Here is a 26,415-nt window from a genome sequence, read left to right as displayed (position 1 = left end):
AAGCCTTACCACAGGTCAAATGATTACTATCAATTGACTATAAATTTGACTTGGAGATGTTTTATCAATGACCTGCTTAATTGAATAAATTGGTCAATGATTACCTCAATCATATGTAGTATGTACTTATATTACAATAAAGAACATATATATTTACAGACTTTGTCTGGGTGAAATAAGAATTGATTTTACCGATCGCCGTCTACCAGGTCCAACCTAAACCATCCAGATGACAAATCTATACAAACAAAAAATCATTTAAAAGGAGCTCAGTTACATACTGAACATGAAACATATAAGATTTAATGAAAGATTAACTCTGAATATTCTGTATGTGATACCTACCATGAACTAATTATAAACAGATTAATTAGCAGAAATAAATGACAAAGTTGTTTAATCTTTGAATTTTATCAATAATAGGTATTCTAAAGTTTAAAGCATCAAATTTCACAGAAATAAGTCTACACTACATAAATATACACATTGATAAAAAAAATCCGAAGAAGTATAAACTAATCAACCATAAAAACCTTCTCTAGTTTTTTGTGAAGACTCATTGACAATATAAATAGATTATTAAACTACTGTTTTAAATTCATTTAATAAAACAATCAAGATGTTTACGAAATTGATGACCTCATGTATAATAAACACATGATATTCAATTATTTATTCTGATATATACCTAACATTTTCACTGACATGTGAGTCTCCAGTTCTACGACGGTGAATAAAGCTATACAGACCTTAATAATAGTGTATTTAAATTATTCTTATTAACATTAATTATTTTATAATTCTGTAATATTAATTTTAAGATACTTGTTGCTAACCGAAAAAGAAGTAAATGTTTTAATTACCATTATTACTTTAATAGAAATCTTATCTCAAGAATAATAAGTGCAATTTAAATTATGAACATTATATAACTTGAAATCTACATATTGAAAGTTCCATCATATGCAATATATAGTGTGTTCTAAATTGATACAAAAAAAAAATGTTTGGTGTTTTTTTTTTTCTTGGATGTACTTCCAATGTCTTTGCCTTCTCTTAGGAATGTCTTTGAGTACAACCTAAAACTATTTTCTACATCATATTATTTTAAAGGCTGAATCAAAAATTAGGCAATTAACAACATCATCTAAATGATTCTAATTGGACAAACAGTGATATTAGGCTATGAAAGCTTAATGAGTCATTAATTAATGCTCAAGCTGAATTTAGTGGTTGGTCTATATTTTTAAAGCGAAATATCTGCATAAAATATACAAGCTCATAGAAATATATATATAGCCACACAGTTTGTTGGTTATGTTTAATATATTTTTAAAAAGTTTTATTACTTCTTGACATTTGTTTCAATTTAAAAAGAATAACTTACTAGTAATCTTAACGATATAAATGCAAATAAGTAATGTTATCAATTATTTTACAATTCACTACACATCCATTGATTGATTTAAAATTTTAAATGACTATATTTTCAAATAGTAAACGTCATGATTCATCGGCGCGAAGGCGGTAACTAAATCATATTATACTATTTGCATTTTTGATTTCTAAAAACAAGTTGTTTTTAAATTATTCTTAGGCGGTTATCTTATAGCGCACTTTTTAATTATTAATGTATAAAATGTACTATGAGAGATGTGTTTAAAAATAGGTAACCATTAGTATATGAGACTGTCACAGTATAAAAGGCGGAGCCTCATAGCTCGTCAGTCGTCAGCAGGCTTGGGCGATGGCGGTCAAATAACGGCCGGGTAGACAAACGATAACCAAACACAATTTACTTCACTTGGAATGCAATTATTATCATTTATATAAACAAAATGAAGAAAGCAATATAATTAAAAATTGTAAAACTCACCACATGACAAACGAAATTAACAATTCCTATAACTACCATTCACTCACAACACAAAACATTCCACATCCACGATTGACAATCAAAGTCACACTATAGGACGGAGAACACTAGCGCCACGTGTTTCGAAGCATCACCAGCCGAAAACGAAATTAATACTGTATTGTGAAGTTTCGCCGATTTACATGTTAACCAACGTTAAAAAAATCTTGTTGATCGGATAATTCTTCAAGCTAATATTTTAGTTTTAAACTAAATAGAAGATATAAAATTCCAGTTATCTTATTTTGTAAATATATTAAAGAAATAGCTTTAGCCACAAAATGCATTGCTAGTATTATTAATTATAAAACTACCATTACATAATATTTTCAATTGAAATAATATTTAATATTTATAGAATACTATTTCTTTATATTATAACAGTGTAGTGTACAGTTTGCTCTTTTATTTTTTAATTGAAGAGAGTTTACAATAGAAAAACTTGTATGTCTATTTATTTTTCTTATCAAATTATCAAATGTCATTGTCAAATTCAAACGCGACTATTTCTTAAGCTAATTTGTAATTAAGTGTTTTGGGTAAAGATATTTAAATTAAAATCTTTCTATAATGTTAATTCGGCATTTTATAAAATTGACAAGTACTGCGAGAGTAGTAACGTACAATAAGTTTTTTATAAACAAGAGAATTACACTATCACCTTTATGTCGCTGTAGAAATATTCAAACCAGGTTATAAATTTACGATTTATTATTATTTATAAAATAATCTTATTCACATTCCATACCATGTTTACGTCCTGACAGTGCATGGAAAATATTGGTATCGCCCTGCGACAATTTTTAAACAATGAAATCATTATATACGTACATGATATAATCAGAATGATTTATTTAAAAAAAAAAATATTTAGTCATGCAAAAATGTTACATATATATGTTACTGTTACCAAATTACAACATTTTTAAGGCATTTTTTTTTTAAATTAATTGTTGATTCTTTCTCTGTCATAAATAAATTGAACTGATGTATTATTAATTTGTTCGTAATTTTTAACCCAGATTTTTTAGATAGTTTTAAGAATTGATGTATTTCTCAAATTTCATTTGCATAAGACATGTTAGTACCCTATAACCTCGAACTTGATCATATATGTATTATAAAACAATTTATTTTTTTATGAAATATTCTGGGAAAATATCTAAATAAAGATGAAAACTATATTAACATCAGGAGAATAGAGGATAATTGGATAGATGCTGGAAATAGCCAGTTTCAAGAGATTTTAGATGTAGTTTTATATTATTCATACAAGTCCTGAATTTCAGACTGTACACAACAGAGAGCGGAACGAAAGATGCAGAGAAACTCACTAACACAAATGATATAATATTTTCTGGGGGACCTTCAAAAGTATCTACAGGTCATAGGAATAAGTTATCCTCAGATGAACTACTTGAAAAACTCATAGCAAATTTATCAACAGACATTCATCAAAAGAATAGAGTATATAAAAATGACCTAGTAACAGTTATAAACAAAATAAAAGAATTAAATATGTCATCGAAAAAACAAGGTTTACTTTTATTGAAGTGCTGTTCGGAGCTGCTTCCAGATGAAACACCCAGTGTGAGAATGGCTTTAGTTGAACTAGTATGGAATACTATCAAGTAAGGATCTGCATTTTCAATAAAGAAATAAATATAATGGTTGACAAATTTTATTTAATAAGTTCAAGATGATGACTACTCCGCTAATATATGCTAAGCTTTTTTATCAATATTTTTTATAAACAGTTTATTAGATAGTACATAAACATTTTGAAAGTTAATACATACAAACCAACAATCCTATATTTAGTATTTAATTAACTACTCTTAGAGCTGAGATGGCCCAGTGGTTAGAACGCGTGTATCTTAACCGATGATTTCGTGTTCAAACTCCAGGCAGGCACCACTGAATTATCATGTGCTTAATTTGTGTTTATAAATCATCATGTGCTTGACGGTGAAGGAAAACATCGTGTGGAAACCTGCATGTGTCTAATTTCAATGAAATTCTGTCACATTTGTATTCCGCCAACCCGCATTGGAGCAGTGTGGTGAAATGTGCTCCAAAACCTTCTTCTCAAAGGGAGAGGAGGCCCAGCAGTGGGAAAATTTACAGGCTGCTAATGCTAATGCTAACTACTCTTATTGTGGATCAAAGTCTATGTTGGTGATAAATGTATCTTTTATTGATTATGTTGATTTTCATGCAGGATAAATCAGAAATTGTTTAAATAATTAGTTAACAAACTTATATAAATTGGTAGAAAAGAATATCTCTGAATTTAATACATGACATAACAATTGAAAAGTGTTTCTCTAATCCTACTTTAGTAAGATTATTTTAATTTTTAATATACTCGTAAAAAAAATTAAGTTAAACAAATGATCTTATTCTGATATATGAAAGTGTTACAATAACATCCAATATTTTGTTTAATTACAGGCCACATACAAAGTTTGATGTTGAACATTACAATGAACTCTTAAGGGCGTACATTGCCAACAATAGAATTCTCACAGTTAGTACGTTTGTTGCACAGATGGGATCAGTGAAGCCTAATTTGACTACTTATGAACTTATATTAAGGACCTTAGGAGAGGTAAGGTACTAATTTCTATGAATAAAAATAGTTAAACTATTTAAATATAAATAAATTAAAAAATGAATTAGTACATACTATATTGTTTTAGTAGAATTCTCAATAATAAGTACATAATTGAAATTAAATTGATAAATTATACTGAATAATTGTTCCTATTTAACAAAATCTTAGGTACTTTTATATTTAATATAAATAGTTACAGATTTATGTTTGACAAGAACTTTGGTATATAAATTAATAGTTATGCAATGATTGCTTTATAATCAGTGATCGAATAATCGGATGCATATTTACCTAAAGTTATTTTTTGACTAAGAAATTATGGAAGCGACTTCTTAAAACATATTTTTTAAATATAAATCCCGGGATTTCAAAAATTCGGGAATGCAAAACTAATCGCATACGTAGCATGGAGACGACTTATTTAGCGTGTAGTATTATGAATTTAAAAGCCAACATTAGCCAGCACCCGATCTATAGTCGGAAAGCACTAAACGATAATTCTGAAATAGCTTGATTTTTTACGATCGATACAAAAGTGCATTCCATATTAGCAAACACCTCAACTTTAGGTAAATATGCATCCGATTATTCGATCACTGTTTATAATGGACATTGTACATATTATATTTACAAACAGACAGACATCTTTCAAAACCAAAGATCTTAGAACCTAAAGAAACTAAAATTTAGACTCCATACAATAACATATGACGATTATATTAAATATGATTTTAGGCAGGAGATATAAACCAGTGCACTGAAGTTATATCTAATATGAAAGCTCAAGATTTACCAGCTACAGAAAATGTGTTCAACTCTCTGATTATTTGTCAAGGAAAGATGGGGTATGTATTAGTGAAACATTTAATAGGCTAATTAATGTGACCATTTGTCCTGTTTTCTAAGGGACAGTCTCCTTTCTTGATTAATATTTTAAAGTCTTCAAGTATGAATCCAAAACAACTTGGATAGTTAAACCTATTATTTGAAATCTGAAAAATATAAAAGCTACTCATAAATAATATAATTATAAAATTAATTTTTTTATTTGCATCAATTAATTACTTTATAAGATTTGTATATGTATTTCTTACATTCCAGAAAACTAGAGAACATTCAAGAGATCTTAACTATGATGAAATCTCTCAAACTAGAATATTCGATAAACACATTCACAGCGGTCGCTAGAGCTTTTGCTTTTAATAAAAATAATGAACTTCTTATTGATGAAATTGAAAAGGCAAGAAACATTGGAATCAAGTTTGACGAGATCCATATAATGGAGATTGTCAAAACTTTAGCAGCTGTTTCAAATTATGGACCAATACCACAAGTAATTTTTTTTATTTTATATTTTATAAATAGACATTTTTGGGAAGCATGGCACACATTCTTAAGACTGCTGATTGAATAGTTTTAAATATTAATAATAAAGGAACAAAAAAATCCTATATTAAATTTTAGAATAATAATAGATATAGATTTAACCATTTTCAAAATAAAGGTGGATTAGACTTCCTATTTTCCTTGACTTTTCATGATTTTTGAAGAACGTTCCCCAGGTACTAAGTTAACGCTAATTTTGATAGAAATTACTTAATACAAATTAATTAAAGACTAGTTAAACACTAACATAACCACACACCGTTTTAATTTGTTTAGTTTATCATTTTGTTTTACTCTTTCGGCACATTTTTATGTTTAAAACAGGAGTAAGAGATACATAGTAATTGTTGATCTATTCAAACTAGAATCACTTCACAGAACAGGATTTAAGTTACGTAGACAATCAAGTGCAAATGCTAAAACACATTCAGAATTCCCCACATATTGTTTTAATAAAAGATATATGTATCTTGTAAAAAAATATTTTTTATTTTTTACCATAATATTTCGGAAGTCAAATGAGGTACTTTCTACAGCTAATTGGTATTCAGTTTGTTTTACATAAAAAAAAATATTATTTTAGGTACTAAAATACTTACCGAAGGAAATACTTCAAACACCATCGATAACTCCGTTTATGCAAAGTGTGTCCACAACGCTGGTGTTTCAAAACCATCCCATGGTTGCTCTGGAGATTTATAAATGCTTGCCGTTGCCTTCATTCGGACCCAAAGATGACATGGGTTTGCACGGTAGAAGTCTGGTTAGAGACTGCGTGAAAGCGTCCATGGTAAGTGTGTATTAGATTTATATGAAATAGTTAAATCAGAAATAATATAAAAAGAACTATATTATACCTTAAAAATTAACGACTCTGTATGAATGAATGAATTAATTTATAATCAGTATAACTCGGGATGATGGATACTAACTATGTCCGATACATTCAAATCAGTTAATGTTTATAAAATATTTGGTGGAATGGTCTTTGGTAAAAATCTTTCACCTATTCGAATCAAAGCAAAAGTAAGGGTAAACAAACCTTTATTTTTTGATTAAAATATAATACAATAGTATTCAACTTCATTACTTATATCCACTTTCTTTCTTTCCAAACTTTAGATAACAACTTCGCCGTCATTCAAAATATATTTTTGAAATGAAAGCGAAGTTGTTAATTAATAATTATATACAACAATATACGACCATTATAGTACAGTAGGATGAGTGGCCTGTCTATTGAGAATATAATAAAAAAATATAAACAATATATGTATCTCAACGCACTGGTAAAAGCTTTTTATAAAATGACCAGTAATTTTATGTAATCTATGATTAATTTAATTTTTCAGTCTTCAAGTATCATCGCTCAAATAACCCAAGAGCTGATGACGTCTGGTCGGAACCCTATCGCTATACAGAATGCAGCGGAAGCAGCTCTCCAGCTTGGCAAAATTCCCCTCGCCCTGGACATGTTTACGCGAATGAAACACGTGGGATTACCGCTCAGACCGCACTACTTCTGGCCTATCTTCATACACACTTCTAAGACATATGGAGAGAAGGGTAAATTTAGTGATTTTATATTGTTATATTCTATTGGCGCGTTTTGGGAGTAAGACCGAATAGTATGCCGTAAGGGTAAATAGTATGACAGCTATCTACTCCCTCTATGTTCGTGCGCACATACTATATATTTAGTTGCTCCACTCCAAACTCCACGCTTTTTATATTGTACTCCATTTTTTTTCCTATATTACAAATTTAAATAAACATCAATTTGTTGTTCTACATGTGCCCGTCACGTGATGGCTATATTTTTTTTTTTCAATTTTTTCTTCTAGGTATAATGAACACACTCTCCACAATGGTGGCTATGGAAGTGAAACCGGACTATGAGACGATCATAGATTATATATTACCACACGTCAGTTTTACATCACCACAGAATCTCATGAAGAAGTTTCTAGAAACAGGACTGACTGTCACAAGCGTCTTGACACCTATGATGGTTACATTGTTGAATACGGGGCAGGTTAGAGCGGCTAGTGAAATATGTAAGTAAATTCATTTATAATGTCCTGATTGATTTGGAAGATAGACAATCAAATTTAGTGTTTAGGCTTCCAAGCAGGATGTATTAAATATATACATATATAATTGTATTTAACTAACATAAATTATTTTTAAATGTTGAAAAAGAGTAACTACTGTGTTTCTTGCCGGTTTTTCTCGGTAGAATCTGCATTCCGCACCGGCGGTAGCTTCACTTAATATAGTTTGTAATGTTGTTGTTTCAGAAGTGCTCGTAAAAGCCTACTTGAAAAAAGTATATAATCTTTATTTTGATTTTTGAGTAAACGGGAAAGTAAATATGATAGGGCAAATGTGTGTGCACAGATGAAGTGGTATTCTCTATTCAATCACTTCTCATTATTTAACGTTTGATGAGCTTATTTATTGATTTTATTCTATTTGGTTTGTTAACCAGCGAGCGTAAGAAAAATTGCAAATATAAATGAACTTACTAAAATATAGCTGTTGATTCACTTAATACATAACCGGTTAGCTGCATAAGGCGAAGGGACGAGACCTCTGGTACATAAAGGAGAACCTACGACCAGCTGTGGTCTATGATTTGATAAATGATTGTGATGAAATACCCACAATTCTATTTCATTATATATGTTATAAACATTTTAAATGTTGTGTATATGTCTACAGGTGAATTATTTCAGGGGAAGGTTGATGCAGAAGTTCTATTACAGCCATTATTAAAAGGGTATTTAATCAGCTCGGACACAAAGTCAACTATTCATATATTAGAGGATGTAACGTCCAAAGCTTCAGAGAAAGACAAAGATTGGGTGGGTAGGTTCTTATGTGTTTGTATGAGCAAGAAGAAAGTCAAAGAGGATATTACAGAAGTATTGTTATTGGTTAAGGTAAGTCTGAGCATCCTGTTTATATAATAAAAAATATTTATACATTGGAAATAGAAGTATATCTTATATTGTATATATATATATATATATATATATAATACCTTCAGTATTGTATCGGCTTCATTGTACTCTGAATTTATTTCGTTTTTACATAGTTGTGTGTTGAATGCATTAGATGAAGCATTAAAGCAATAACACAAATTTACTCAGTTTTGTATATCGAGCCATTCACTTGCTTCGTCAGTTTTAATAAAGAATACAACGAATAATAACTCACTTGAATTTGATTTAATTAAATATATGAAATAATTTGACGTGATTATTACTAAACTTGTAAAATGTTATTTTATCTTTATTTAAGGCCTTGCAAAATACTCAAATAAGAATATCGACATCCGCAGCCGACTATTGTATCTCCAAAATACCGGAAAATCATAGAAAAGATAATACAGAGAGTGTTAAAGAGGCATTTATTCAGATCACAGATGACAGATTGGTCGATGACGGAGAGTTCTTCGTTCAACGCATACCGCATCCAGTAAGTCACATACCTATAAATTTTATGTTGATGCCTTCAATTTTTGGGTTATAAAAGTTTTAAAGAGGTGTTTGATTAAACAACGACTGTCCTTTTCTCTCCTCATTGATTTTACTTTTGAAAGAAGAAGAAATCATTTTTCGATTTTCTCTTTGTGCAAGCTTGTCTGGGTAGGTTACCACCCTGTCATTCTACCGACAAACTGCAATACGTAGTATTATTATGTTACCGCTTATAGGTTGAGTGCACCAGAGTTAATACAGGGAAAAGGGAAATAATATCATAGTTCCCAAGATTTGTGGTGCATTGGATATATAAGGAATGGTTAAAATTTCTATACAGCGTCAATGTCTATGGGTGGTGGTGATCCTAAATATCTACATATATCATAAAAGGTGAACTATCTATCTATATCATAGAAAAGTCGACAATGTTCACGTTAAATCAATCAATTAATCCTTATTCCAGTAAAATGTTTCAGTGCTTACACAGTGTATAGATTCAATGTGCCGCCCAACTTCTTCTCATTTCATTGTTTCTCTAGACTCTTCTTGTGTTTTTTGTTATTGTTTTTTTTCAAATTGTAATTTCTACTTTTGTTTTCCGTACTTGTATACACCAGACGTATAAATAGTATTAATAAAAAAAATGTATTGTTCTAATAATACCATGAACTACTAAAAGCAAAATTCTACTAAAGGCTTAGTTAAGACTAACAAAAGAGAATAAAAATAATAGAAGTTATAAAAAAAATGTCGAAGCCGATAAGTTTCACCGTATTTCACGTTTAGTGAAGAGTGGAATTATGCCACACGTGTATCCACTAACTGCCATTAAAGAGCATTAGAGGAATTAGTAGAGCAGTGTTATGATAAGCTCCAAACCTTCCCCACAAAGGAAATGGACCAGTGGAACATTTACAGGGTAACTTTTACTTAAAATAATTATTAGAGTAAATTCGGTAAATTAATTTAGTGAACCAGTGTTCAAGGGCAACAAACATGTTTATATAGATTTTACTTATTTTGAATAGAAACAAATGAACGAGGCGGGTTTAAAAGCCCATCTAGTTGAACTAGAAGCGAAGGGTATGAACACGCGTGGTGTTCTTCGAAAATTACTCCAGCAGTACTGCAGGGAGGGGAACCTGGCTGCAGCTAGAGAAATACTGGACAAATGCCAAACGGAAGGGGTGAGGATTTTATTTTAACTAATTTAATTATAGTGAGGAAAGGTGTACCACCATTGTTCTAATTTTAATATTGCGTGAGAAATGGCAAAATATATAATCTTCTTCGAAAGGTGATGCATATTTTAGTATGATTTTTTTCGTATTACAAAAAATGTCTTCTCATCAATTCGTACAAATGTTTTACATATTATTAAGATAATTATATCTTAAAGTTTATTTGCAATAAGATTTCGCGCATTAACATTAATGATGATGTCCTAATACGGTCACGGTGGCTATTCTCCGTTGAGTAGAACTGCACAAGAAATATAAGAGTGATCGAATATAAGTTAGTTCACTATTCCCTCGGTAGTAGAACAATCTGTCTGGCTACTGCATATGAGTGTAAGAACGTCAGATTTGTTGCCGTAATTATGATTTCCTACATGCAAATATTTGTTAATACTTGGGCGTTAATTTTGTACACACGCACTGAAGGGTTTTCGCCAGAATTATGTCAGACTGATGGGCGTTCATCTTCAAAACCGTTTATATTTGTCTAGGTTTTCCTATCAGCCGGTATGAAGGCCTCAATATTCGATCTCCATGTTAAGTTGGGAGAGTTGGATTTGGCGGAGATTGCTCTAGCGGATCTAAACAAGTCATCGCCGAATTTCACACTAGACGAATACAAAGTGATAGATTTTGCGACTCTAATGGTGTACAGGAAGAAGATTAAAAAGGCGTTCGAGCTTATCAATGAACAATCTAAGAAAAGGTTGGTAAATTTGCTGTGGTTTTGTAGAAGTTAAAGGTTTTTTTCATATTCGCACCCTATTGGGCTACGTCCTAAGCCGTCGCCTTTGCTTATTGATATGCGATCTGAAACGTTATGGACCTTAAGTCTATAATAATACGAGTTAAATCAGAATGACTTATGGATGTGAGCTAGTGTAACTACAGACAGAAGGGACATAACATAGGGTGTATAAGGCGAATTGACGATGCAAACAATAGTGAATATTTCTTAAGACATTAATGTCTATGAGGGTGCACACTTCCCTCTTTACAATTTGCCAACAGACGGATAAAAGGCGGCCGTAACATATCGATGAACTGCTGGCGGCTGCTGGACGCGACGGCGGCGCAGGGCTCGCCCGCCGACACGCGCCACATGCTGGAGCTGCTCACCTCGCTGCGCTACTGCCGCCCAGACAACACCATGCTCGGCCCGCTCGTGCGGGTACATTTGAAAAGGTTGTTGACCTTAGCATTATCACCCTGTTCGTGTGACTTGTTAGAAAGAGATACAATATTCCGTTGTGGTACTGTCGCCCATACAACGCCATGCTCGTTCATGTGTGTGCGTTAGAAGGCATAGACAACATTATTATTATCGTCCAGATCGTGTTACTTTTATTAAATAGTTACAGTACATTCCGTTCCCTACTGATGCAGACTCTAGATGAGTAATATGACCTGACTATTGTTGTCTCTTTTGCTTAGATGCTATTAGAAAGATAGAGATTTATAAAATACATTAATTTTCCAGTGGTAATCTCGAAGAAGCTGTTAAAGAATTCGTAAAATTATCAGAAAAGTACAAGAAAACTCCGCTCAAACACGAATTATTATGTAAAATATTAAAAGCAATGAGTGACGGCAAGACGGAAGATACTTTTATCGAGAATGAGAAAGCTAATGGAAAACTCAATAGACTGGTACAGACGATCCTCAATGTTAATAAACAAATACACGGACCTGGCGACGTTCATGTGAGTAAATTTCGATGTTCACGATGTTCAAGCGATAAATTTAACATTCTAATATTGTAGGAAGAACTATTGAACAATGTTTTGAGTAAAATGCTTACTGTTAAAATAGTAGATACTTTTATCTATAATAAATAGACCAGCTTAAACTTTACACCAAAAACGTTGGATAGATCTGCGGCAGAATTTAAAAATTTTGGTAATTTTGTAATCATTTTATTTAAATCACCTTAATCCCTAGACTATATGTTTTCCAGCTAACTTTAATAGCAGCTTTAGCAGATGTTGGATACAAGAAGACATTACGCAAATTATTCCTTGATCCTACAATAAAGTTCCACCCGGACGCCTTGATGCGTCACTGTGAGAGGTTTGCTGATGAGAAAAAAGTGGAAGCATTAGAAGCTATAGGAGAATGTGCCCGGGACTTGAGGCATATTAATGTTGAAGAGATTTATAACATGATTTTGGAAGTCTTCCGTGAGTTTCAACCACATATATTAGACAATACGTTATTATTTTTCTCGGATTTCTATACAGATTGACCAAGTTTTGTATAAAAATAAAAGCCCAAAAATAGCTTCGTAAAATTTTCACGTTATCTATCTAAATGTTTTTAATTATTTTGCTTGTTTATAAATAGTACATATTTCTATACCTTGTTTCAGAACGTGACGACAAATGTCAAGAGGCTTTATCGTTGTGGTACAAAATGCAAGAGAACGAGATAATGCCGTCTCAAAAGTTCGTTAGAAACCTATGCTCAATGTGCAAGGCAAATAACAAACATATCCCGTCAGATTTATCCATATTTCTCGATAAACAAATGAAGACTGTCTAAATTGTATAAGGCTTGTTTTAAAGCTCTACTTCTAGTAAAAATTGTTAAGTGTGATGTATGAAAAAAAATTGTTGATATCTGTGATATTATTATTTATTACACGAGTTAATATGATACAGTGGTTTTATTTATTGGTAGAATTTTATTTAGAAACACTCTTTTCCTAAGGATTGAACTATTTTTATATACTACATATTTATTTAAATTTGAAATTAAATAACTTTCATTAATATACGAATGTTTGAATAAAGTTCATATTAATATGTTTTGTTATTATTAAGATCCTCTATAATCTTTTTATTCAAAGCAGCAAGTTCAGTCATGGCTTCTTTCTTTATAGGTTCATAATCTGCCTTCAAAGTTATAGACGCTATGTCTTCTTCAAGTACAGTCTTTCTGTTTTCCAGTTGTGCAAGATTTTCCTCTAAACTGTTCAATTTTGCATACATTTCATTACCGTCCAAGCTCTCCTGCAATTATTTATTAAAAGTAAATTTATTTGTTACCGAAACTTATGCTAGTATTAGAGACTTAATTGTACCTGTAATTTTCTCAGTTTACTGGAAGCTTCTACAACAGCACTCTCCGTCGGAGCCAACTTCTCTTTGAGCATTCTCATTTCATTCTCCAAAGTCTTCTTTCGTTCCTCACCTGTAAATTAAATTGCTAATTTTAAATCTGAGGTATTAAATCGCCTATCGATAAAATTTTACCGAACTGACCTTCGTCTCTTAATTTTTCCAAATCTGTCAATGTCACGAGCTCCTCTTTCATAACCAATGTTTTCTCTGGAAGTGTTTGCAGTTCTGTTGCGAGTCGTTCTCGAGTCGCCTCAGCCTGTAAGATAGAAAATAAAGAGTTCCAACTTATTTAGTTATTTACCATATATTATATTCTTCATGCTATATTTAATTTTAGGCAATGTAACATGACTATATGACTAAAAATAGTATACTAGCCTTTTTTAAATTAGCCTGAAATCTTTCGTAATCTTTGGTTAAACTTTCAACAGTTTTCTTACTGTCGTCGTTTAAAGAAGAATATCCCTCTCTTTGTTTGAGAGAATCTATCTCACTCAAATCCAGATCAATATTAGAACTGCTATGTTCTAAAGCAAAAACTATATCTTTTTCTAGTTGTTCAATTTTCTCTTGCTCCTTTTTAACATTTTCTTCGTATGTCGACATAAACACGTCCATAGTTTCTTCCCTCTTCTTCAATTCTCTGTATTTTTGATGACGTTCAGAATTTCCTTCTTCGAGATCCTAGTGGACAAAACGATTTTCATGAATTTCTACAAAATAATTCTTTCAAATAAGTTACCTCATACTATCATACCTGTTCGGCTTGCTCAATAAGTTCTTGAACTTTACGGATCTGGTCTTTAAGATTAGCTGCATTGCTATCGAGTGATGCAATTGCTGCGTTGTCTTCACGTACCTGAAAATCTAATATAATTAGAAGTATTTTACGATTTTTTAATTGCCTCTAAAATTTTGGCACATACAATCAAAGCTAATTTGATCTTATGTATGATGTATTTCTTAATCGAAATACACTTCAAACGGACATATAAACGTTAAAACATACAATTCTTATATAAATAATAATATTACGAATGCATAAATGTCATTACTTGTAATAGTAATTTTTCTCTTTCCTCTTGTGGATCTAAGCGATTATTGATCTCATTCTTTATATTATCACGTTTCTCTTCAGCGGCTCCTAATCTGCGATGTAATTCTAGTAAGTTCATTTTAATCTGCGAATGAAATCAGTATACTACATTAAGGTTATTTTATAGGGCAAATAGAATAAAATAATTATACCTTAATATCAATATAACCGAGATGGCCCAGTGGTTAGAACGCGTGCATCTTAACCGATGATTTCGGGTTCAAACCCAGGCAGGCACCACTGAATTTTCATGTGCTTAATTTGTGTTTATAATTCATCTCGTGCTCGGCGGTGAAGGAAAACATCGTGAGGAAACCTGCATGTGTCTAATTTCAACGAAATTCTGCCACATGCGTATTCCACCAACCCGCATTGGAGCAGCGTGGTGGAATATGCTCCAAACCTTCTCCTCAAAGGGAGAGGAGGCCTTTAGCCCAGCAGTGGGAAATATACAGGCTACTAATTAAAAAAAAAAAATCAATATAACACATTTGAGCCTTAGACATGATAAATATTTAACACTTGGATAAATATTGTAAATGTCGCCTTTACCTGTGAACCTGTTATTTCTTTGGTAAACTCTTCCTTCTCTCGATTTAGATGATCGATTTGAATCCTCGCTTGCTCCACTTCTTCCCGCAAACCAGCTGCTGTAGCTTCAAGTTCATTGTACTGTGACTTTTGCTCTGTAGTCATGTCAGAGAGTAACTTTGATATTGTCGATTGTTCCTAAACAAACCAACAAATAAAGATATAGATCTTTAGTATTCGTTTACTATATACAGACATTATGCCGCATTAGGGCCATAATTGGATGTTATTATTTACTTAAATATTAGTATATTTTAATGTAATTAATTTAAAACCTTGTCTAATTGTTCTCTGAGTTGTCGCAATTGATTCTCTTTTCTTTGTTTCTCTAAAAACACTTGCTCGACTTCCTCTTGTAGCTTTTTATTGTTAATTTCTAATTCTTTTGTTTGTTCTTCTACTGAATACTTGGTGGCTTCGCCGTTAGCGATACGAATAGCAGTGTTATAATCTGCTAAACGTCCTTGTAAATCTGAAAAAATATGTATGATGTCAGTCATATTTATTAAATGAAATACTATATTATTTATAGATATTTTTTATGACATCTTATAAAAAATATTACCTGTCAACTCTTGCGCTAACTCCCTGACTCTCTTCTCGTAGTGCTTTTTCGCCGATTTTTCCCTTTCCCCAGCATCAGCTTGTTCGGAAAGTCTTGCTATTTCAGCTTTCATCTCTCTTACCTTCACTTGCATAAGCTCTTCCCAGTATCGTTTATCTTGCAACTGCCGCTTGCGGAATCCTCGAGCGGTGCTCGTGCGTAAACCAGATAACCCTTGCTGAGTTATTGGTCTATCGATCTATTTAAAGAATAAAAATTTAAGGGAATAGCGAAAATCGACTTTAACAACGCTATTATTTATATAAAAGTGTTTAATAAAAAAACTAGGGTTTATAAACAGGCCGCACTAAGGACGATGTGGTTACTGTTTGTACTACTGAAAAAGTTCCTAGAACAAATATGTAAGAAGTTTTGTAACAACTCGCCAGTAGTCTAATAAATATCACATTTTTTTTACTCAATAATAGACATTTCTAAGCACTTTTTTTTGACATTTTAATATTTTCTTATTTGAGATATTGGTTTATAATGCGAATATAACCGAAAAAAAATATCATATCATATATATCATATATCAGAATAATTATTCGTGAAATTTGTGAATGTGCATTACGTATAACTGAATAGTTCATTCCTACTAAAGATCCAGCAATTAACAAATCCATGCAATTTTGTCTGACATCTAATTTAATTCAGAGTTAAGTAATAAATTGCAGTTTGTTTAATGGTAGTAAACACCTAATTATAACAAATATGAAGTTAATTTCTAATTATACACCATTGAAAATCCGGTCATAGCAGTGGTCTGCCTGCTTGCAGTAGGCGGCGCTGGACCAAATCCGGCCGTTGAAAGGCGAGAAGCCGTGCCACCTCTATATGCAGACGTGGGCCTCATTGTGCCGCTTCTACGAAAATAAATTATGGTTTAACGTTTAAATTTTCACTCATGTCCGTATTTCGAGTCGTAAACGCTTTATAAATTACGTTTTTTCGTAGAAATATTACCTTATTGAACTAAAATTACTTAATTGTATGGATTTTTTTTTAAATAATTTTCAAAATATAATACAGTCATACATAAATTAGATAATTATTTTACATTATGACAACAATTCTAAACGCTGCAATCATATCTTCAACATTAGTTAAAACATCATAAAAATTCATAAGAAAGAATGGCATACTTTTGTTATCATCGTTCATTAATGTTATAATACTTATATAAAATTAGTTGAGGCCAAAGAAAACTATATTTATTTGTATTGTAGAAACGAATACAAAAATATATAATCAAACTTACCTTGATATTGCAGATCCACTGTTAGTATACTCGCGGTAGCCCCTCCTAGAGACCGGTCTGGGAACATCAGTTCTCCTGCCAGTGTTAACACGTTCTGCGCTGCTCTCAGAAAAATCCATATTCACTTCAATCTAATTACTTTTTTCACATCCAATGAGAGCTGTATTAATAATTAATTAAATAGGTACGTTCACGCGCACTAGCTTTGTTGTTTATACGTTGCTATGGCAACAAGAATGACATATTTAAGCTGTTAACACACCGTATTGGCAAAGGCCGACGCCGTAGCGTTTAAATTTTTGTGTAAAATCATGAACTATAAGCGTATAAGTAACATAAGTGACACAAGTAACATAACTAAAAGAATTCGTATGAGTTTCGACAAAGTTTGTCGCTGTAGTATTGGTATAACTATTTGACTTATGTTGGAGTTAATACCTTATACCAATACCAGTGTGTGTACAGATATAATAGTGGCTCCTTTGACACATCAACCATACCAAATCATAATACTTTATGCAAGAACAGACACACAGAGTTGCTTTCGTATTTATAAAATTAATATGGATTTGTCCTAAGGAAAGACGATCATGAGACTATCTCCAAAAGTTATATTAGCTACCCTTTACGACTTTAAGTACGAATGTGCATAATATTCTCTCGCTGCTATGTAATGTACTTTTAATTTCCTCTCTCCTTGCTGTCTGAAAGAGTGCTCCATTATTTATCTTTCGTCAGAAGACTATCACAGCCTAAGATCGACACTTTTAAAGCAGTTCCCGCAAGCTATTCACGAATCTTAGACATTTTTATTATTATTTTTTATTTATTTATTTATTTATACTATATTGTACACCACATGATACAGATTAAAATATGTTACAAGAAAAATTTAGATATTATTGTAGAGTAGAACGGGCGGCCTTATGGTTAAGTAGCCATTTCCTCCAGACAACCCAAATTTTTTATGGCAGCTATCCTTCCATTTTTCATTTGCAATTATTCCTTTTCAGCACATTTAAAAGTGACCGTTGCACACCCTTACTTACCATCCTTTTTAGACTTCATTGTTAAGTAACTATGTATTAGTATACCTAATTATACTAATTTATATTTTGAATATTTATTTTTTACCGTTTAACTCTGTTTATTTTAATTCCCTCCTATTATAAATAGTATTTATTTAAATATAAAGTACCTAATATTATTTTTTAATTTATAAATCTACCTTCTTGATTAATTACTATTGTTCTTAAAATTCTCCTTCTTCTCTAATTGTCTCAAAGATTGACAGAAAGAGATCTTTTATTGGTACGCCTAGACAAAAGTGCGCAGTACGATGTACAAAACATTTTAATCGAATTGTTCAATTAAATTTTCCACTTGTAAGAAATTTTGTGTACAATTAAGTAATTTTCGACATAATATTTAATTAAATTACATAAGCATATTATTTTAAATGTAAACCATGTTGAAGCAGTTAGTTAATATGTATAAAGCAAATATGCATAACCCGCCAGCATAATTTTAAGTAGGTGATAATATTCAGCGCATTATCTTAATTATGTAAAATAAATAGTAAAAAGTAAAAAAAGGTACGATTACTTAAAGTCATATTACATTATTCAAAAAGAGAACGCGACTGTTCAAAAATAATTATAAAATGTATTTAAAATATTGTTCGTTACTATTAATATTTAATCATAACTTTGCAAAAAGTTTTGGAATTTTCGATGTTAGGAATACTTTTAATCATCTTAACTTGGAACTAAGTTCTCAGGTGGCCTTTATAGGAGGGGATATCAATACGCGATGGATTGAACAGAACTTAGATCATTTCGACCCAAAAGAACGAAGAAAATGGAATATGAGATATTTTGAAGGGTTAAATTTTTGGAAATTAGGCGGTCCTATCTATTTATTTTTGGGTGGTGAGAGTGCAGCTTCATCTGGTTGGATCTATACAGGTATAATGTACGACTTAGCAAAGGAAACGCATGGTGCAATGTTCGTTTCAGAGCATCGTTACTATGGTCAGAGTAAGCCGTTGAATACGACAGATGTAAATAATTTTAAATATTTAAGTTCAAGACAGGCACTCGCTGATAATGCAAAATTATTAAAATCCATTAAATTGCTGCCAATTTTCAAAAATTCTAAAGTCGTCGTTATCGGTGGTTCGTACTCTGGAAACTTGGCGGCTTGGATGCGATTGAAGTATCCTGATCTAGTTGATGCCGCTATTGCAAGCAGTGGTCCTGTTCTAGCCAAGACGGACTTTTATGAATACTTAGAAAAAGTAAATGATAACTATGAACAATATGGTGGTACAGGTTGCTTGGATAACATAAGAAATATTTTTGCTAGATATGATAAATTACTACAAAGCTCCGACGGTATTGAACAATTAAAGAAAGAAGAAAATATATGCAATGAATGCGATATGACAGTGTCGGAGAATCAGCAATTATTTTTCGTTTCCAAAGCTGACGATTTTATGTATAATTCCCAATACGGTACTACAGATACAATTGAAGATCATTGTAAAAATTTTAATCGTACTTTAATCGTACTTAAAACATATCAGAATGTGTCAAAACCAAATTTTTGGTCTGTAAGGACGGGGTGTTATTGTTATGATTTTAATGCAATGATAGAGGAATTTCGTGCCGAGGAAAATGATTGGATCTTAGCGTGGGTTTATCAAACCTGTACAGAATTCGGTTACTTTCAGACAACAACTTCAAAATCGCAACCATTCACGGATAATATTCGACTCGATTTTTATACAAAAATGTGTACTGCTTTATATGGAGCCGAATTCGACGAGAAAAGAGTTGATGCAGGCGTAAAAAGAACGAATGAAATGTATGGAGGATTAAAACCGAATGTCACAAATGTGGTTTTTTCGAATGGTGATTTAGACCCGTGGAGTACTCTAAGCGTTTTAGAAGACTTGTCGTATAAAGCACCAGCAGTAGTAATACCTCGGGCGTCTCACTGTCGAGATTTGTTTTCGAATATAAAAGGAGACTCTGAAGAATTAAGAGAAGCCAGGAAACATATCAGATACCTTATTAAAAATTGGATAGGAGCTGGTGATTACTTGTCTATGTAATGATCGTGAAACTTTTTAAATATATTTCATCAAGATGGCGCTCATGTAACCAAGTCAACAAATAAGTGTTAAACTCTAACCATAGACATTATCACCACAGTATACCATTTCTCATACACTCATACAAATCGAGGCACTACTATTGGATCCATGATTGCTTAAGATAAATTTATTTACACTGGTTCACTCACTCTTATAAATCAAACAATAAATACATTTTTAGTGGTAGGATATTCGCTAAATGCCTGTCGACCGTGGTATATTTATATTTGATTAGGAATATTATATTGTTGATTGGAAATAAAAAAAATATTTATTAAAATAACTGTATATTTGATTCATACACATGTTCCTTAAATTAGGTTACTGTTTAACCAACACCCTACGTTACAGGTTGCGGATGTTGACGCCGTACGTATCTACAAGTGTACAGCGATTCGATTTAAAAAATAATAATTTATTCACATATTCATATACTTCAAAACATTAAATAATTGAATCACTCGTCATAGCGATTTCACTTACATTATAAAAATGTTCTAAAATATTTTTTAAAAATCGAAAACGATGTTTAGAAAAAGTATCACTCGTTTCGTTCGCTTACGAAAATTTAAAAATCGAATGATTGAAAATAATTACATAAAATATTGTGATTTCAAAGAAGTCTTAGAATTAAGATAATACCTAAGTTACATAAAACAGAATGGTAACCTGTGTAGCACCTCCGAAACTCAAATTTAGGATGTTTTTCAGTTTTAAGCAAGTAATATAGACTCCAATGTACATATTTATTAAATTTTTAATTTACTTTAAAGGTTTGGGTTAAAATTATAAGCTTATAAAAAATGTAAAAATATTGACAACGATAAAAAAAAAATGTCAAAATTATTGTACAAAAATATTATACTAAGTTTAACATAATTGAGTATTGATAAATATAACCATAACAGAAATAGCGTATATGTGATATTAAGTTATTGAAAACTTAGTTAAGTAACAACTAACTTCTTATATTAAAATGGAAATTTTTATTTACAAAGAGAGAAAAGATATACATTTTCTTATTTTAACATTAGAAGTATTAGAAGTATCATTTAAAATTTACAATTTTTTTCATTCATTTTCGAACGAGAAATTATTATTATTTTTCTCGTAATATTTCAAGTGACAATATTGAGAAAAATAATAAATTTCATAAATATCAAATGCAGTCTAGAAAGCCAGTGTTCAACGTCCAGATTTCCAACCCTGTGCTGACTAGGATTGACACTTTAACTTAAAAACGAAACTTATTATATTTAATATATTATATAAGTAAAAATTATGATTTTGTAACTTCCAAAAATCTCAGAAGATAAGAACGTAATGTTTTAAAATCCTAACGTTTCAGAACGTCTTTATTTTATATTGGCAGTGATTATTGAAGATGAAGCACTTAGGTTAACATTACTAACTACTACCACTAATCTAGAACGTTCTACACGGTAAATAATTCATTACTAGTAATCTATATTACAGACTCTATACTAAAATGTCGTTTCGAATATACTTTGTCGAACATAAAAGTAAATTATAATCATAATTTACAATAAGTATTTACAATATAATTTTCGATACCATCACTTCAATATAACAATTCTCAAGAGACTGTTTAACTCTTGCGAAACTTCGATCGGCTGTTCTCTTCTAAAATTAAATCGTATATTACGTGAGAAAGATACAGCTACGATTTTCGTACTAACTCTTTATGTATATAAAATATGGAATTTAATATTGCATCATAAGAAGACTAACTAATCATGGATAGAAGTTTCGTAATGTCAAAGAGTTTTGGTCGAAGTGATATTATCAATATAAGCTAATGTGGTCCTTGTGGTGTTCGTGTGCGAATATTTCTTTAGTCCCATTCTCCGATGAACATGTGACGAGCGTTGGCAGCCGGTGGTGGAGGGAATCCGCGTCCGGGAATCGGCAAGCGGCCGTAAAGTGCATATGGGTCGTATTGTTCTCCGTCTGAAATATCAAAGGTTTTTTTTATAGAAGAGGTAGTAGATGATAGACCACCCAGTGGTGAGTAGTCATTTTTCGTGAATGTTGACAATGTCATATATTACTGTAGATTTGTCAATGTCGGGCGATTCTTTTTCTGATTTTAGTACCCTAATTTAAATTCTCATCAATATATTATTTCTAATACTAAACAAAATAAAAAAAAAACTCATTTTACATGTTGTAATATGTTATAATGAAAAGTAATTTCTTCTCTAAAAATGGATATATTTTTTTTTTACAATGTCGACAGACTAATTTGATTGTTGTTACGTATAAAAATATTATATTATATTTTAATTATTTATTAGATATATGTATATAATATTATGTAAGTGTTAATGAATATTAAGAACAATCCCATGTATTGTCAAAATGTCGAACTTTATTTCTGAACAAAATATTTATTGATCTTTGGAAATACTAGTACTTGTTGGTTTAATTCTATGGTTGTTCGTTCGATTGCAAAAACGACAAACAAGTTCCTGACGTAGGGCATACATGATCACGAGTTCATGTCGATCGCTTTCAAGAGCTTACATACACGTTGGGATTTGTACCTACGGGGATATATTTTTGTATGTTTTAACTCACAAGCATGTTAGATTCAAAACACATAAAACTTATTCTTGTATTGGATAATCGGTTTGGTACCGATAATTCCGTGCAGCTTGTTAGTAACTGTGCTACGGAAAAAAACCTTCGCTTCATTCTCTATATCAGATATATACTCAAATATATGATGACTACATCTAATTTGGGATGAAAGCGAAGCTTGCGATGATGAAGTCCAGCGGCTGTCTCTGGTCGCTGTAGTCGAATATGGTCGCGTATTGAACACAAATTGAAAGAGAAATCTCAACAGTCTAAGGTGAGGGTAGAAGTGGATAGACAAGGTAAAGTGTCGAAATTACGAAGCATCGGGTGAGGTGCAACCAAGCTAAGCGTATAAGAGAAAGGTAAATACCAAGACTGGAGCGAAGAGTCGGATAAAGTGCGTTAGTTAGCGTGGCTGCTGGATCATCATGGGGCGCAGCCTGCGCTCCCTGTCGGGATAGAATTGGAACATGAGCTTCTCTTTTCTCGGGGGACGGTCGTACGCACCGATTCCACTCTCGTAGGAGCGTGCGTGCCAGAGAGCTGATTGGGGCAGGGGGTGGGCGAAGGGTGGCACGTGCGCAGGGAAGGGGCCGGGATGCGCGTGCGCCACGCTGTAGCGCTTGCTCGGCACCGGCACCTCCTTCAGCGTCAGGCGCTCTGTCATCGCAGGAAGCACGTGCTTGCCGGTCGCCTTCACGAAGTTGGGCACGCGAGCGCGCAGGCCACAATAGTAGGGATCATCTGGAAGGATATATTTTACCTTGATAAATGTGATTTCTAAAATTGCATGCAATAAACAATAGAACTAGACCTGATGATTTTGATAAGTGTCTATAGCAAAACGTGTGAACATTTTAAATGGACTGTATTTACAATCTAAAACCCGCCATAACATTTAACGTTTCAAAGGATACATTCTCACGTTCGTTAGGAAGCAAAATGTTAAAGTTGATTATTTTTGTACCACAAAATCTACATTCAATGAGTCAGTATTAAGTGCTCTAAACGGAAGAAAAAGCAACCGATCAATCATGCAGTTCACGAGACATCATGTAAAAGTATTTCAAATTAAAACAATGAATGCGTGCACCTTATGTTCCGCATCCTACGCCTGCAGCTCGAATACCGTCAATTTAAATATCAAGGATATGACCAAATGTCAGGCAGAGGTTGCGAAACGGTATTGTCTGGTAACCTCTGCACCATCTGAACGACCGACATTTGGAGCAAGCGTGAACCGAACACGTCATTTACAAAGCGAGCATGCGTTAAATGAAACTTGATGAATACTGTTATAGTTTTGCTGATATCCAGTCACTTTTAAAAAGGTTACTATTGTTAAGTTGACGCCATGGCATTACAAACATGTATTCATTATTTTTATATTATAAATTTTATTCTATAACCTATTTCAATTCCAGGGGTTCAAGTTAAATAAACCAGTTTGACCTTGAATTGATATGACATCATTGGTCGAGATCTAAAATAAGCTATCATCTCCATTATGGATTCGAGATTGACGTATTAAAAAGCTAGCGGTCATTATTGAAATAAAAATTAAACTACATATAAGTTGTCAAGTGTTGTGATAATTGTATTATAAATAAAAATAATCAAGAACTCTTTGTAGTGTAAATATTAAATTTGCAAAACGCATGGAATTTGTAATTCTATTGTCTGGTTATCTTTACTCTGTCATTGGGTTATCGTATAGTGACAACTATGATATTTTAATATTTTCCCACGTTACGTTAAATGTGACGGTAATCCCGATGAGATCACATTTCGGTTTCGGTTCGGTTCGAATTCATTTTGTATCAGTTTTACATGTCCTGATTACCAAGCGTTTCTTGCAACTTATTAAAATCCTAACACGTCCCACATTATTCGACTCAAACAAAATTAGCTTGGTTACGACCAGCAATGATGTAGGTCATAATATTAAGATAAATAAAGTCCTTTATAAACAAGTCGCGGACATTGTTATATATTAAGACGTGTAAAATATTTATAGTTTCAAAGTAAGAATCCGATAATATATTCAATATAACGCATACCATTTTGATTTTATTATTTATGTGTATACGTCATTCGCGTTGTTTTGTAAGAGCATTTCGAAATATTGAGAGTTATAAATGATAAGCCGTTTGACTTTTCGATATTCACACTTGCAACGAAATTGTAAAGCATATGATCCACGCATGAATAACAGTGCGTGAATTAAAATACGTGCATTACTGAAACTATATATGTTAATCTTAGCATCGCTTAAAGAAACTAAACTTAAAAGTTAGTTCAAATGAAATCAAATTAGCATTTAGTTAAAATTCAAATACTTTTTAATGAGAATCTCAAGCTCGAAACTTTTATTTTTACAAAAGCGAGACGCAAGAGGATCTTTACACATGACCAAACATAGGAAGCTAGGCATTCATGTAGGCGCCTTCAGTAGTCTATATACATTTCAAAGCTCTGTAATAGCCAACTAGTGGGACGAAGTACAGTGTGGGCGACCAGAAGATAACTCTAAATTAAATTCTAAAGGCAGTAGTAATAGAGATGGTACCCTAGCTTACACAAACCGAGTTGTCTACCGTACATCTCTTGTACTAAATTTATTACCTTGGAATAATTAATGCAACGATTGTTGGGATATTTTTTCGTATCTTCCTTTAAGTTAATTAAAGCGACAATACTTGTACTTAGTGCAGTGTTTTGTGTCCCTAATTTAATGCTAAAGACGAGTATTTTAATTAGTGCTCTTTACTACAGGGAAAGTACAAATACTATTTCTTTTGAAGGTTCTAATTAAATAAGACCAAAATAAGCATAAACTTTTGAAAACTGTGGTTCGGAAGTTTGGAAATAGATTTTGTTTTTGTGTCAACAATTATGTATTTGAGGGGTGTGTGTAGCTCACCATATTTCTTGTTGTCCTTTCCTTTATCTGACTTTCCTCTCGGGAACTGTGTAGGGACGCGTTCATTCACTTCAATGTCATCATAATCCGGCTGTGAAAGAAAAAAGAAAGATATATTTAGCTTCAATGAACATCAACAATTTTAATATACAAGAAAATAATCCTCTTTAACACCGTACACAATATTTTCAGTTGTCTTTTAAGTTGCTACTAATTGAAATATGTTGTAACCTCAAAGGTTAAACATAACAAATCTATTATCCTTTTATTTCGTTTTATTCTATAAATCTGATCAGACTATAACTCTGTCCGGATCTTGGTTCGAGCTCCTAACTCACTTAATAAACAAGCCTTTAAACAAGTCGGATTGAAACGTTTCAAAGTACATAAACAGCGTCAATACGATTATA

General features: G+C 32.0%; 5 protein-coding genes across 7 annotated transcripts in view; 2 read left to right on the top strand and 3 right to left on the bottom strand.

The window, feature by feature from the left end:
• The window catches only part of LOC125069961 (ADP-ribosylation factor 6), a 38,878-nt gene extending 36,860 nt beyond the window's left edge, over positions 1-2,018 (bottom strand). Inside the window, exon 1 of the mRNA XM_047679638.1 lies at positions 1,877-2,018. The gene's annotated coding sequence lies outside the window, so the exon portion shown is untranslated. The remainder of the gene's footprint in view (positions 1-1,876) is intronic.
• A 407-nt stretch (positions 2,019-2,425) lies between these two features.
• Positions 2,426-13,284, top strand: LOC125066947 (leucine-rich PPR motif-containing protein, mitochondrial-like). Its single transcript, XM_047675284.1, has 16 exons — positions 2,426-2,607; positions 3,205-3,546; positions 4,370-4,526; positions 5,268-5,377; positions 5,634-5,865; positions 6,502-6,708; positions 7,271-7,484; positions 7,763-7,975; positions 8,643-8,863; positions 9,225-9,401; positions 10,435-10,593; positions 11,136-11,350; positions 11,656-11,829; positions 12,125-12,347; positions 12,602-12,824; positions 13,013-13,284. The coding sequence occupies exons 1-16, from the start codon at positions 2,486-2,488 to the stop codon at positions 13,183-13,185; spliced, it is 3,162 nt and encodes a 1,053-aa protein (XP_047531240.1). The 5' UTR covers positions 2,426-2,485; the 3' UTR covers positions 13,186-13,284.
• Positions 13,285-13,442: 158 nt separating this feature from the next.
• LOC125077239 (intraflagellar transport protein 74 homolog) lies at positions 13,443-17,437 on the bottom strand. Its single transcript, XM_047689123.1, has 11 exons — positions 17,319-17,437; positions 16,797-16,923; positions 16,019-16,256; positions 15,729-15,925; positions 15,415-15,591; positions 14,822-14,947; positions 14,524-14,625; positions 14,145-14,450; positions 13,908-14,022; positions 13,727-13,836; positions 13,443-13,655 (listed from the first exon to the last, which is right to left on the bottom strand). Exons 1-11 carry the CDS (start codon positions 17,435-17,437, stop codon positions 13,443-13,445), a joined length of 1,830 nt encoding a protein of 609 aa, XP_047545079.1.
• A 1,474-nt stretch (positions 17,438-18,911) lies between these two features.
• LOC125066025 (putative serine protease K12H4.7) lies at positions 18,912-20,756 on the top strand. The gene has a single exon (XM_047673912.1). The coding sequence runs from the start codon at positions 18,982-18,984 to the stop codon at positions 20,434-20,436; it is 1,455 nt and encodes a 484-aa protein (XP_047529868.1). The 5' UTR covers positions 18,912-18,981; the 3' UTR covers positions 20,437-20,756.
• An 801-nt stretch (positions 20,757-21,557) lies between these two features.
• LOC125066005 overlaps positions 21,558-26,415 on the bottom strand; it is a 106,340-nt gene continuing 101,482 nt past the window's right edge. The window contains exons 8-10 of one of the 3 annotated variants that reach the window (XM_047673893.1): positions 26,006-26,096; positions 23,453-23,826; positions 21,558-22,449 (exon numbers count right to left, since the gene is read on the bottom strand). In XM_047673893.1, the coding sequence (XP_047529849.1) occupies positions 23,489-23,826; positions 26,006-26,096 (429 nt within the window). In that variant the 3' untranslated portion in view covers positions 21,558-22,449; positions 23,453-23,488. The remainder of the gene's footprint in view (positions 22,450-23,452; positions 23,827-26,005; positions 26,097-26,415) is intronic. The other 2 variants (XM_047673885.1, XM_047673900.1) reach the window with 2 other exon arrangements.

The sequence above is a fragment of the Vanessa atalanta genome, chromosome 1 (genome assembly GCF_905147765.1).
Source record: "Vanessa atalanta chromosome 1, ilVanAtal1.2, whole genome shotgun sequence".
In the NCBI taxonomy this organism is placed as follows: Eukaryota; Metazoa; Arthropoda; class Insecta; order Lepidoptera; family Nymphalidae; genus Vanessa; species Vanessa atalanta.
This window is presented reverse-complemented; position numbering and strand designations above follow the sequence as displayed.